The 15757-nt window shown below is 30.0% G+C and overlaps 1 protein-coding gene across 2 annotated transcripts in view; it reads right to left on the bottom strand.

The window, feature by feature from the left end:
• LOC114325103 (uncharacterized) overlaps window positions 1–15757 on the bottom strand; it is a 78431-nt gene that overhangs the window by 30342 nt on the left and 32332 nt on the right. Inside the window, exon 4 of one of the 2 annotated variants that reach the window (XM_028273043.2) lies at window positions 3904–4012. In XM_028273043.2, the coding sequence (XP_028128844.1) occupies window positions 3904–4012 (109 nt within the window). Of the gene's footprint in view, window positions 1–3903; window positions 4025–15757 lie in introns of both variants that reach the window. The other variant, XM_028273041.2, reaches the window with a different exon arrangement.

Genomic DNA, 15757 nt, shown 5'->3' with positions numbered 1-15757 from the left:
TAAGATAGACAAGACAACGAAGCATTAAACCTACTAATTTTGTGCAGTAAGATGAATCGTCATGCAACTTTTTGCATTCGATTCGAGAGAGTGTCAGGCAATTTTGTGAACTAAATTGATCTCCGGCAAAAATTTTTGTGCATGAGAAAATGCATCTTTAAAGTGCATCTCGAAGAGATGGAAAATAAGAAATTTAGAGCTTAGGTAATATTGTTGGAAATGAATTCAACTTTTAACCTTGGGGGGTTTTGGAGGTCACTGAACACGAATTTTATGACGACGACGGTCTCCGAGGTACCTGGTGCCCAGAGTGGAACTCGTCGCCTGGGACGACCGAATAATTCGCGGGACGATAGAATAATTTGTGAAATGAAGATTGGATCGAAAAACTGAAAAATACGTGTTTAATATTTTTCAAAAATCTATCGAATAACACTAATCACGACCCCACCCCTGCAGGTGGGGCGGGGGTAACTTTAAAATTTTAAATAGAAACCCCATTTGTTATTGCAGATTTGGATTGCTTATGTAAAAGTAAGCAACTTTTGTTCGAGACATTTTTTCGAATTGTGGATAGAAGGCGCTATAATCGGATATAATCGGAAAAAACAATTTTTCGTGATACCATAGGTAAATTATAGAAACTGTCTAGTATCTCGAGAAATACAATTCCAAATAAAAAACCAAAAAATATGTGTATAATATTTTTCAAGAGCCTATCGAATAAGATAAAACACACTCCATTCCACCCCCTGGAGATGGGGTGGGGGGTAACTTTAAAATCTTAAATAGGAGCCCCCATTTTTTACTGCAGATTTGGATTCCTTACGTAAAAGTAAACAACTTATATTCGAGCCATTTTTTTGAATTATGAATAGATGGCGCTATAATCGGAAAAACACTATTTATTAGCGCCATCTATCAACAATTCTAAAAAATGTTTCGAATAAATGTTATAGTCCGTTCGCTAAACTTAGACGCAACTGGCTAGATATTTTAGTCGATATTTTTTTTGTTTTTTGACAGTTTTGCAAAAATTGGCAAAATTACCAACTATTTAGTGATTATTAACGATTTAGTAATTATTTTTTGCCAATTTTACTAAAATTGGCAAAATTACCGACTAAAACATCTAGAAAGTTGCGTCTGAGTTTAGCGAACAGACTATATTTATTTTTTTATGAGGAATCCAAATCTGAAATAAAACATGAGGATTCCTATTTAACACATTCGCGGACACGCTGTCATTTTATACACGTATTCTTATGGAGTAAATGACTTCATATGCAGTCATGACCGCGAATGTGTTAATATGTTAAAATTACCCCCCACTCCACCTCCAGGGGTGGAGTGGAGAATCGTGTATGATGTTATTCGATAGGTTCCTGAAAAATATTAAACACGTATTTTTGGTCTTTCATTTGGAAGTGTATTTCTCGAGATATTAGAGCGTTTCTATAATTTACCTATGGTATCACGATAAATCGTTTTTTCCGATTGTAGCGCCATCTATCCATAATTCGAAAAAATGTCTCGAATAAAAGTTGCTTATTTTTACGTAAGCAATTCAAATATGTAATAACAAATGTTGCTTCCATTTATGATTTTAAAGTTACCCCCACCCCACCTTAGAGTGGGGGGTCCCCTTTAGTGTTATTCGATAGATTGTTGAAAAATATTGAACACGTATTTTTCAGTTTTTCGATCCAATCTTCATTTCGCAAATTATTCGATCATCCCAGGCAACGAGCTCCACCCTGGGCACCAGGTACCTCGGAGACCATCGCTGTTCTGAAATTTGTGTTCAGTGACCTGCAAAACCACCAAATATAAAAATTGAACTTATTTCATTTTCCATCTCTTCGAGATGCACTTTAAAAAGGCATTTTCTCATGCACAAATTTTATTGCCGGAGATCAATTTAGTTCACAAAATTGCCTGACACTCTCTCGAATCGAATGAAAAAGGTTGCATGACGATCCGTCTTACTGCACAAAATTCCTAGGTTTTGGACTTTTTAGTGCTTCGTTGCTTCGCCTAAGATTAGATTATGTCGTTTCAGGATTCAGCTCGTCAGACTAAAAAGGAACTGTTCACATTTGCTGGCGTTAGATTTCTCATGTGTAAAAAGTACTTAATTCTTTAGTAAACTTTGAAAACATAGTTGTATCGAAGAATATCAAAATTCTAAAATATGCAGAGAGGTGCTGCCTACAAATTGATTTTCTTTTTATGAATAAAAAACGTCTTTCGAATATAATATCGTCGAATTTCTTTCAGCATTTACGAATTTTTTATGTATACCTACTAACTTATTAATCTATTTATAAAAAATAAAGAAAAATAATTTTGAAATTGTGGATAAACGCGATTTTTCTGATAAATTCACTAAAATAACTGCCACATTAATAGGTTTACTTGCAACTGATCGTATTTAATTTCTTTATTTGAAAAATTGTGTTACACAAAAAAGATTTTTGAAAAATGTGGAAATCTAAATTTCATTAAGTTGAGTACAAAATTCTTAATTGTATGTCAAAAAATGCACAGTAACCATCTTTTAAAACCCGCCAAATTTTATTACAATGTTGCTAGTAGTTTCGTCGAATTCGGCCTGTATCTTGAAAATGGATGGAGTTACAAAAATTTTTACTAAGCAAACCCCAATTATTTTTCAGCTTTTTACCTATCCTAGAGACGGTGTTACCATTTTTGAAACACCCTGTATAAAATTGTATCTAAAAAACGAAAAAAGTACGTTTTTCATTTTTAAAAGTACGTTTCACCAATTTTAAAAATCTGAAAAAATTCAGGCTGAAATATTGTGCAAAAATACACGTTATATATTTTTTTCGTGAGAACGAATGTCTTAGTTTTTTAAGACTCATTTAAAATTTTAAAATCGTTAAAAAAATTCAAATTTCCCGTCAAAAATAAAATAAAAAATATTTTTCAGACAGAACTTATAAAGGCTCTAAGCGGGCCACGTGACCAGGAGGCTAAAAATTCAGAAAGTGAGTTTATATGTGTTAAAAAGTGGTCTAGAATTCGAAAATGCGTTGGGGGCATTTTTATCACCTTACCCCGCCAGGCCCTTTGTTTAAAATGAAGGAGAAAAATATGCTCTTTTTTCAAGATAATACAGTTCATGTCATCAGTCGACTGCAACGATGACAAAAGTACATAAAATTCAATTTATATTTCTTTCAAACATACCATATTAATTATTTGTAGTCTCCAACGAGTACGTATTGAATAATAAAACATATCTATCTCTATCACTAATATAATAATGAATATAATTATCTTTTAGATTTGTCCCATCTAACTTCCTCATTTTAAATTTTATATTAAGAAAAGAACACAAGAGTGAGCTAGTCAAATTCGTTAAACACGTGAGCCCAGCGTTCTCTTGTTACACGAATGGCGCCCAACGTGGGAACCACTAGTCAAACAAGAGAGCGCCTATAACGAAAATTAAAACATGTAATTCCATATAATTAAATACAGAAAATGAATTAAATAAAATAGAATGTTGAGCACTAATTATTTTTATAAGCAAAATAGTATGATGAAGAGGCTTAAAACATTTGCTTTTGTTTTTAATTTAAAAAGTTTTACATAACCCCCACCCTAACGATAATACAAAGTATAAGTTAATAACTGTGCCACAAAATAAGTTATTGATTTAAAAATCTATATTATATGATCATTAGATTTAAGAAATTATTACTTCAGATTAAATACGATCAGTTACGTTTTAAAATAAAGTAGAAAAAAATAAAAAGCTCCCTCTAATAATACCAATGCAAACAATACAATAACCAATTGGACTTCATCCATGAGCTTTGTATGTTTTTTCTTTTTTTTTTTATAATATAGTCGGTGTACTGCTTGGCATACCACAATCTAGGATCTTGTTCTTTTCGCTGCCTAACGACGTCCTCGAAAGTGTCTCCACATTCTGCTACCATGCGACCCAGAGACGCCATAGCCTCGTATTCGGGGGTACCTGGGGGGAAAACTTCACAACACATCACTAAAACGCCCCGATAATGGCGCAGGGATGACTTAAAAACTATTAAAAGTAATTAAAAACCAGAAAATCGGGTATATCGTATTAAATATTGTAGTTTCAATAATCTGTCTTTGAACAAATCAATTTAATAACAGAAGTATGACACTCCTGCTCTCCGATTAAAGTGATTTTTGAAGTTATACTTCTTTAGGCACGAGGGTGAATTTTAATTTTGCCGGGCGCATGCGCACACCGACAGTATGGTATTAGCCGCTCAAACGTTATACGTGATCTGATTGGGTGTTAAAATCATCTGTCAATAATTGTTCAAATGCATATTATGCATTAACAAATGTTGTGTATATTAGTTTTTATTGTTATGAGGACAGAGACAAAAAGCAAGTTTATAATTGTAGTGACTTTTTAAATAGTTTTTAAAAGCAACAGGTACGTACCTTATTGTAAATGTTTCAGTATTGTAATAAAAAATTACAAATTAAATACCTATTTGGAAAATGTGAAAATGTGTTGTGGAAATGAAATAGTAGGTAATGCCTTGATTTACAACAGAAATATCCATCTAATATATTGCTTTTTTAGTCTATATTTTGTCGTATTTTAATTTCACAAGAATCAAACTTATTTGATTAAACTAAGAGAATAAACAACTGTCAAAAAATTTTTAAAACGATTAGATGCTATATCTTCCCACTTCATTCACATGTCTCGGTAGTTTAATTCTGCGTGGGGTGAGTTCAAAATACTCTAACAACCTGATAGACGCAGGTTCAATTCCCAATGCAAATTTTTATTTTTTTTTTTATACATTTTATGATTGTGAGTATATTTAATATATTTTTTTTCAGAAAATACGTGTTTAGTTAAAATTTTCTCAACAAAATTGTTCAGAAATCATTTCTTTGTTTCATTTTTCAATGTGTTTGCGTGTGTGTTATTATTTTATTTTTTTTTTTTTTTTTAATTTTTGGTAGGTATTATTTTAATAAAAATTTTTGGAAAGTAGTAAGTATTAAAATTAGTTTAATATTTAAATAAAATATAAATAAACTGTTTAAAGTATATTTATTTCGTTGAAATCATATAATAGAAGTATAACTTCTTACGTGCGTACAAAGTACACACACATTCTTTTTTTTAATATGTAGCCTTTTAACAACATCGCTGTAATAATATTGTTGCTAGACAGGCAAATTGTCATTGTATACCGGGTGTACCAATCAAATTGTATTTTATCAAAATTCGCGTCACTCTATAGAATATTCTAGCATGTCAAGCATGTACTAAATTATAACTCAACTATGGCCTCATGTTTGCTTAACATTATGTTTTTTATTCATTCGCTTAAGTTTGATAATAAAAAGGTTAGGTACTTTAACAACTAGTCTTGTTTTTCGTCAATACAGGGTGTTTTTAAATAATTATGGCAAACTTTAAGGGGGTTTCCCAGATGGTGGGTGTTGAAATTTTTCCTACAAACTGATGATTTATTGATTGGTCTAAAACCGGTTAAGATATCCAAATGAAATTTGGTGGGTTTTAAGAGGTAGTTATTGTGAATAACTTTCGTTATATACACGTTTGCGTATACACGTATTATATATGTAATACGGGTACATATTTTTTTGATATACACGTATACGGGTAATATGACCCTTATGTGCGCCAATGGTAAACATAAAATTCTTAATTGTACGTCAAAAAATGCACAATAACTACCTCTTAAAACCCACCAAATTTCATTTGCATATCTCAACCGGTTTTAGAACAATAAATAAATCATCAGTTTGTAAGAAAAAATTCAACACCCCGTATATCAGAAACGAAGCCTTTGCGGACATAGGTCTATAAAGTAAACTGTCATTATTTTCATACAGAATTGCCCCCTAAAGGTTGCCATGCTTATTTAAAAAACATCTTGTATTGATGAAAACACAGGATAGCTGTTAAAGTGCCTAACTTTTTTATTATCCAACATAAGCGCATGAATCAAAAAACAGAATGTTAAGAAAACATGAGGCTATAGTTGAGTTTTAATTTCAGTATTTTATAAATGCTAGAATATTCCACAGGGTGACGTGAACTTTGAGAAAAAATCAGTTTGATTGGTACATCCGGTATACAATGATAATTTACCTTCTAGCAACAATACTATTATAGCGATATTGTTAAATAATAAGGCTATGATAAGTTAAAAAAATCACTTCAATCGGACAACAGGTTTAGGAAATTCGAGACATCAAAAATGACCTACTTTTAAGGTAGTGTGTTAATTTCTTGGAGAAGTACAGGTACTTTTAAGAAGCACTTTTAACACATATATTGCGTTAGACTAACCATTTATGATAACTGTCACTAATATAATAATTAATATAATTATCTTTTACATTTGTACCATCTGATTTTCTCATTGTAAATTTTATGTTAAGACAAGAACATAAAAGTGAGCTAGTCAAATCCGTTAAACACGTGAGCCCAGCGTTCTTTTGTCACACAAATGGCGCCCAACGTGGGGTAACAATAGTCAAACAAGAGAATGCGTATAACTAAAATTAAAACATGTAATTCCATATAATTAAATACAGAAAATGAATTAAATAAAAAGAAATGTTGAGTATAACACGATAACCAATTACATATCCATTTCCAGGATACTTTCAAATAAGTTTATTACATTAAAGACCCGGTTTCTGTGAATCTATTTACTTTTAATAAAAATTTGTAAAATATTTACTAATATCACTGCATAAAAATATCAATAACGTCAGTCATCCCTGCTTCGATAGTATTAAAAATATATATAATGCTTTCAGTATTTTAAAATGATACAAACTGACCAAAAATCAAGTTGCATTAAACGCATTTTATAGATTTTGGAAATGTTGTTTAATTTTCATGGCGTAAGATTTTTTCAAAACACAGTTTAATATAGACAAATTTAGCATGCATTCGAAAATAAGTAATTTCTCTAAAGTGTTTAATAAATATGAAATAGAATAGATAAAAGTATGTAGTTCGTATGTAATCGTTTGTATTAAAAACTTTTTTGGTCATTGTTCATTTATATTGAATAAGTTAAATTAACTGTTAAAATTCACAAAGTATGTTGTAGCATCTGTGTATTTGAACATTATAATACAGTGGCTAAGTATAAAAAGTGGCCATATAAAAAGTGGCAAGAAACCAGATCGGACATAGATCTTCAAAACTATATGGTCGCCAAAAAGGAAGCGAAAGTAGCAGTAGCAAAAGCTAAAGCAGAAGCGTATTCAAACCTATACGATCAACTTGATACCAGGGAAGGCGAAACGAAGATATATAAAATAGCCAAACAGAGAGCAAAGAAAGCAAAAGATTTTAATCAGATTAGATGTATCCGAGATGAAAATAATAAAATACTAGTTCACGAAAGGGATGTCAAAAAGAGATGGAGAAAGTACTTTGACAGCTTATTAAATGAAGAATTTGACAGACAGCCTGTTAGACCAGGGTAGAAAAATAAAAACGGGAAAAAAATCAATACAGGTATTTGAAGGTGCTAAATCGTAGGGAGTATATAGTTAATTAAAAATACATACAGAGGTACTCGTAAATCGACCTCATTTTTTTATAAAAAAATGCCAAAGTCAGAAAATATTGTTTTTTGCCTATAGCATTTTTAGTATCATATTTACCGCAAAAGTTGTATTATGAAAGTTGTGTATCACAAAAAAACGATTAATTTAAATTTTTACAAGTTAAAATCCATCAAGAATTAACCGAGATAATTGCAAAAAACCACGTTTTTTGCACTATTTTGGAAATGTTAATAACTTTTACTAAATAGGTTGTAAGGACCTTATTGTACCTTGATCATAAGGTAATTAAGTGCCTTTATTAGTTTACAAAATCTCAAGAAGATCTGTTTGTTAGTTTACAAGTTATGTTAAATGTTTATCCCAGACATCGAATGTTTAAACAATCATTGTTGCCCAAGGAGTGTTTTCAGAGCTTTTTGGCAAAGTGCAGTGACTACTTAAAGACTCAAAGTAATAAGAAAATTAAAAAAAATAATATATTTGTTTTTTAAATGTTGTTAAACAAGTCGATAAAAAAATGGTAAGTTTTTTCTTAATAAACAATTATAATATCTTTGCCATTTTTTCTGATAAATAATTATAATTGGTTGTGTCAAAAATCTGGTAAAAAAATGCACATTAAAATGAAAAAAATAACTTTCTAGGACCAATAATAGCCAAGTTATACTTTTTTTTTTTGAAAAATCACATCTCTATTGTTTATAAATATTAAGAGTTAAATTTTTACAGTATGGTGATAAATATCTATATTTTATATGACAATTGATAAGCACCAAATATCTTCTATTTAAAACGAGTAATAACCCTGTAAAATCAAGTTACTCACGCTGACTGAGCTGGGACCGTGTGATATGGAAGAATGTCGGAGTTCAGTTTCTCTAGTCGAGATTTTGCTATAGAAAGTTCAATTTGGAGCGCTTGAAAAATTTTATAATATCTCAGCTTCCAGAGAACGTAGAGCCTTCAATTTTTTTTTAAATTGGGGTAACTCGACGAAAGAATAACAACTAGCTAATTTTCATTGACCGGAAAAATCGGAAAATTCTGGAAAATGGATTTTTTTATTCAACATTCTATTTACAACGTTAACAGTAATATATTTTGATAAACATTTTCATAAAATATTATAAATTTGTGAATAAATATTAAAATATAATTATGGTATGTACCTATATATTTATTTATATACAGGGTTGTTCATTTTATTCGCCTCAGTGTTTGTACGGAAAACGACTTGATTTAAAAAAAATTCTTCATAGAAATATACAAAGCCATTAACACTACAATATAAAAATAATATGAATTATACAGGGTGCTTCAAAAAAGAGTGGTATGTCAAAGATATATTTTTTATGGAACACCCTACACCTGATGAAATTTTTGAATTGCTCAAATTGAAACAATATGCTAGCTGCTAGCTAGACTATACCTAAGTACAGGGTGTTTTAATTCATTTAAATTTTTAGAAAAATGTAAAATTTTAGAAAAAAATAAATATTTACGAATCTAAGAATCGTTGACAATTTTTTCTTGGATCTTCATAATACACTATTTCGCATATTTAAACAGATGTTTATTGTAACAAAATTTATAATTACTTAGGTCCAATTTCACCAACAACAAATAAATCAATGAATGCTATTCGTCCAATAAAATGTATTAGATGTTTAAGTTTATATTTTGTTTCAATTAGTCCTGTCGCCAGGGGGGGTACAACGGCCTCCTTAATTCAGATGGACTAACCCAAGTTTTTTTTATATATTTTGACCCGCAGAATACGAATTTTTTGGTAACAGTTGATCCGGATGTCGATAAGATTGTTATAGACAAAGAACTTGAGGAATTACATAACAGCGATTTCTCGCAAAACGAAATATCTTTTTGTATTTTTTAGGTCATTTTAAGCAAAAAATATTCCTACAAGTTTTTTCGTAGAATGCATAGTTTTCGAGATAACCGCGGTTGAACTTTCAAAAAATCGAAAAATTGTAATTTTTGAACCCGAATAACTTTTGATTAAAAAATAAAGTAGCAATTCTGCTTACCGCATTTGAAAGTTTAAGTCAAATTATATCGGTTTTGATTATTTGCATTGCTACAAATTTATTATTTTATTGTTAAACAAAGTTATAAACACCTAGTATGTGAGTGATGTTTTCAATGATTTCTCATTTAAAATCGAACGAGTAGGTAGATAGAGTAGCTATAAGTGCAAGCGAGGCAATTTCTACGTAGCATGCGTTAAAACGCATGTATTAGGTACGGGAAACACTATGTATTTATAGATTTGTTTAACAATAAAAAAATTAATTTTTAGCAATTCAAATAATCAAAACCGATATAAGTTGACTTAAACTTTCAAATGCGGTAAGCAGAATTGCTACTTTATTTTTTAATCAAAAGTTATTCGGGTTCAAAAATTGCAATTTTTCGATTTTTTTAAAGTTCAACCGCGGTTATCTCGAAAACTATGCATTCTACGAAAAAACTTGTAGGAATATTTTTTGCTTAAAATGACCCAAAAAATACAAAAAGATGTTTTGTTTTGCGAGAAATCGCTGTTATGTAATTCCTCAAGTTCTTTGTCTATAACAATCTTATCGACATCCGGATCAACTGTTACCCAAAAAATTCGTATTCTACGGGTCAAAATACAGTCGAACCCGCTTATTGGAATAGCCTTCGTGCCAAGCAAAAGTATTCCTATAACAGGGATATTCTAATAACCGATCATATGTGCATAGTAAAATCGTTCTGGTATAAAACCGGTATTCTAATAAGCGGGTTCGACTGTATATAAAAAAAACTTGGGTAAGTCCATCTGAATTAAAGAGGCCGTTGTACCCCCCCTGGCGACAGGACTAAATATAATTTTAATAATTTAAAGTGAAACTGGCGAATTTACTTTCTTCTAAATATTTACAGTCAGATTAACTTGCCAATTTAGTCAAAGAGTAAGTATTTTTTTGATAAATAAATAAAATAAGTCTTATTTGACGTTAGTAAAATGGAGATATGTCAGTTTATTGGTCGAATAACTTTAATCATAGAATAAACTACTATTCGTCGTTGGTGAAACCGGCCATTGATTGTACATTTTAAGATTTAAAAACTAATTGGAAACAAAAACATTCTCAAATTAAGAAAAAATATATATGTATACATTATAATTATTGATCTTCGTTAATTATACACAGTTTATGTACAGATTTATTAATTTCTTAAACATTATCCCTAATTTTTTTAAACAAATCTTCTTCAACTTCACTTTTGTCATCTATAATAACTGTCAAAAGGTTGTAGCATCTTTTTTCATCAGTATCATATTTGCAATTTATGCAAAGCTCGGTACAATTGATTTATTTTAAGAAATTATGGATAATGTGGAGGAAATTGACGAACCTGTACAAAAACTGTGTAGAATTAACGAAGATCAATAATTATAATCTATACATTTTTTTTCAATTTGAGAACGTTTTTGTTTTCAATTAATTTTTAAACCTGAAATTGTACGATCATGTAATTATAAATTTTGTTACAATAAAAATCTGCTTAAATATGCTAAATAGTCTATTATGAAGATCCAAAAAAAATTTGTCACCGATTCTTAGATTCGTAAATACCTGTTTATTTTTTTTTTTCTAAAACATTACATTTTTTTTAAATTGAAATAAATCAAAACACCCTGCACTTAGGTATAGTCTAGCTTATTGTTTAAGGGCAAATTCAAAAATTTCATCAGGTGTAGGGTGTTCCATAGAAAATATGTCTTTGATATACCACTCTTTTCTAAAGCACCCTGTATAATTCATATTATTTTTAAATTGTAGTGTTAATGGCCCTGTATATTTCTATGAAGAATTTTTTTTAAATCAATTCATTTTCCGTACATACACCGAGGTGAATAAAATGAACAACCCTGTATACATACTATAATTATATTTTAATATTTATTCACAAATTTATAATCTTTTATGAAAATATTTATCAAAATGTATTAGTGTTAACGTTGTAAATGAATGTTGAATAAAAAATACATTTTCCAGAATTTTCCGATTTTTTCGGCCAATGAAAATTAGCTAGTTGGTATACTTTCGTCGAGTTACCCAAAAAAAAATTAAAGGCTCTACGTTGTCTGGAAGGTGAAATATTGTAAAATTTTTCAAGCGCTCCAAATTGAACTTTTTATAGCAAAATCTCAACGCGAGAAACTGGACTCCGACATTCTTCCATATCACACGGTCCCAGCTCAGTCAGCGCGAGTAACTTGACTTTAAAGGGTTATTACTCGTTTTATATAGAAGATAGTTCGTACTTATCAATTGTCATAAAATATAGATATTTATTACCATGCTCTAAAAATTTCAACTCTTAATATTTATAAACAATAGAGATGTGATTTTTCAAAAAAAAGTATAACTTGGCTATTATAGGTCCTAGAAAGTTTTTTTTTTTTCATTTTAATGTACATTTTTTTACCAGCTTTTTGACACGTCCAATTATAATTATTTATCAGAAAAAATGACAAAGATATTCTAATTGTTTATAAGGAAAAAACTTACCATTTTTTTATCGACTTGTTTAAACAACGTTTTAACATTTAAAAAATAAATATATTATTTTTTTTAACTTACTTAGTACTTTGAGTTTTTAAGTAGTCATTGCACTTTGCCAAAAAGCTCTGAAAACACTCCTTGGGCAACAATGATTGTTTAAATATTCGATGTCTGGGATAAACATTTAATATAACTTGTAAACTAACAAACAGATCTTCTTGAGATTTTGTAAACTATGCTAAACTAATATTTTCTGACTTTGGTCTTTGTTTATAAAAAAATGAGGTCGATTTACGAGTACCTCTGTATGTATTATTAATAAACTATATCCCCCTACGATTTAGCACCTTCAAATACCTGTATTGATTTTTACCCTGAAATCGCTCATATTTATTTTTCTACCCTGGTGTATTGTGGAGAAACACAAAAACACATACTTAATATGTGTTTTTGTAGATACACATTAAAACTAGTTTTGGCCCTATAATGAGGTATGTTTTTGTTTATGTTTTCAGTTTTGTTGAATGTTTTTGTTTTTAATTAATTCTTAAATCTAAAAATGTACGATTAAATAATTATAAATATTATTACAATAAATATCTGTTCCAATATGCTGAATAGTCTATTATAAAGATCCAAGAAAAAATTTGTCACGGATTCTTAGATTCGTAGATATTAATTTTTTTTTCTTAAACCTTACATTCTTATAAAAATTGAAATAAATCAAAACACCATGTATTTACGTGTAGGAAACCCTTATAAAAATATAGCTTATTTTTTAAGGAAAATTCAAAAATGGCTCACGAGTAGGGTGTTCCATAAGAGAAAATATAACTTTAATATACCCCTCTTTTTTGAAGCACCCTGTATAATTTTCATTAGTTTTAGATTGTAGTGTTAATTGCCCTGTAAATTGCTGTCAAGAATATTTTTTTAAATATCAAGTCGTTTTCCGTACAGAGACCGAGGCAAATACGATGAACCACCCTGTATATATATATATAAAGATATATATACTGTACATTTATTATTTATTTACAAATTTATAATATATAATATGTTATGAAAATATTTATTGAAATATATTAGTGTTAACGTTGTAAATGAATGTTGAATAAAAAAGTCCATTTTCCAGAATTTCCCGATTTTTCCGGTGAATGGAAATTAGCTAGTCGTTATTATTTCGTCCAGTTACCCCAATTTAAAAAAAAATGAAAGCTCTACGTTCTCTGGAAGCGGAGTTATTGTAAAAATTTTCAAGTGCTCCAATTTGAACTTTCAATACCAAAATCTCGAAGCGCGAAAGCGGACTCAGAGTTCCTTCCCCCATCACACGGTCCCAGTTAAGTCAGCTCGAGTACCTTCATTTTAAAGGGTTATTACTCATTTTAAATACAAGATATACTGTAGTTATTAATTGCAATGTAAAATATAGATGTCTATTATGATTTTTTGTAAATTTCGACTCTTAATATTTATAAACAATACTGATATGATTTTTCAAAAAAAAAAGTATAAGTTGGGTATTATTGGTCATAGAAAGTTTATTTTTTGTTTTTAATGTGTGTTTTTTTACCACTTTTCTGATACAACTAATTATAATTATTTGTCGTGAAAAATAACAAAGTTATTCTAAATGTTTATAAGGAAAAAACTCGCTATTTATTAAACGACTTGTTTAAGAGCATTTAAATAATAAATGTATCATTTTTTTTAAATTTATTAGTAGTTTGAGTCTTTAAAAACTCATTCCACTTGGCTAAAAAGCTCTGAAAATACCCCTTGGGCAACAATAGATGTTTAAACATTCAATGTTTTGGATAAACAATTAACGTAACTCGTAAACTAACAAAACGATCTTCTTGATACTTTGCACTCTAGTAAGGGCACATAATATCCTCATAATTAAGATATAATATGTTCCTTAGGTCATATTTAGTAAAAGTTATTAACATTTACAAAATAGTGCAAAAAATGTGGTTTTTTGCAATTATCTCGGTTAATTATGTATCGATTTTAACTAATCAAAATTAAAATTAATTGTTTTTTTATGATACACAACTTTCATAATACAACTTTTGCTGTAAACGTGATACAAAAAATGCTACAGGCAAAAAACCATATTTTCTGATTTTAGCCTTTGTTTATAAAAAACTGAGATTGATTTGCGAGTACCTCTGTATGTATTTTTAATTAACTATGTCCCCCCTACGATTTAGCACCTTCAAATACCTGTATTGATTTTTACCCTGAAATCGCTCATTTTTATTTATCTGCCCTGGCGTATGTACAGTCAACGGAGACAGTAGCAGCAATGGTCACCAAAATAACCAACGAGGAAGTGGCTCAAGCGCTTCAAAAAATAAAGAAAGGAAAAGCGGTAGGACCAGATGATATTCCTGGGGAAGTATGGAGAGCATTGGGAGAGACAGGAACAAGGTGGCTAGCAGGTCTATTTAATAGAATTATGGTAGTTGGACAAATGCCAGACGAATGGAGAAGCAGTATACTGGTACCTGTTTACAAAAACAAGTAGTGTAGGAAACAGAGGTTGAACCTTGCAAAATGGACACAAGTCCGGTTTTATTTTTTTTCTGGTATATCAAGGGGTGCTTATTATAAGACTAACTTTTTCTGAAAAAATTTCGCCCCGGAACCCCCCTTTTCACCCCTTTAAAGGGGGTAATTTGTGGTTTTTGCGGAACGTAGCCCTTCCTGTCCCTTTTACAAAAAATTTCTTTTATAGAAATATGAAGAGAACTATATTTTCTACGATTTATTTCCCGACAGCATCTGTCTATCATCCACCGTTTAGCGGGGGTGGCGCCCCAAAGTTGACAAGTTTTTAAAAATGATGTTTTTAAAAAATATATATTTTTCCCTAACTGTAACGGAAATTAAGAAGAAATCCTGCGACAGTTATTCACAAATATTTGATTGATTTTTTGGTATAGGTTTCATTTAAGAGTAATAGCCCTTTTTTTAATTACAGGGTGTTACATTTTAAAAAAACCCTTTCTATACCATCTGAACCGTTTATGCTAGAGTAAAAAGACTTTCAGAGATTACCCATGTACTGGTGCTATTTACAAATTTGTATAATGCACCCCCATTTTTTCCTCGGAACCACCCAAAAAAAAAAAGAATTAATAAATAAAGTGATTTTCTTTGAATCCTTCACACACAATGCCCTTTATTAATATGATTCATATATCATTTTGTGCACGTTATTATTACCCATGCATGGACACCAAAAGCGATTTCCTAGTGCAACCCCTGTAGCCAAAAAAAAATAATTAAAATGGGGGGTTGAAATTTTTTTTTTGTTTTTGCTTTTTGATTCATATGGGCATATGCTTCATCATTAGTGCTTTTCAAAAATATATATGGTTATTGCAACATCCCTGCGGAAACCACCCCTATCCTTGAAAATATACTGCAGAAACTACCCCTATCCCTTGGCGAGCATGTTTTTACGATTTTCTCATTACCTGTGCATTATTGTTAAACAAAACTTATACAAAGTTAAAGACCACTATTTACTCTAAATATTAGGTCCTATTAATTTTTTTCGTATAAGCAACCGT

This window comes from Diabrotica virgifera, chromosome 5, assembly GCF_917563875.1.
Source record: "Diabrotica virgifera virgifera chromosome 5, PGI_DIABVI_V3a".
Taxonomy (NCBI): domain Eukaryota; kingdom Metazoa; phylum Arthropoda; class Insecta; order Coleoptera; family Chrysomelidae; genus Diabrotica; species Diabrotica virgifera.
This window is presented reverse-complemented; position numbering and strand designations above follow the sequence as displayed.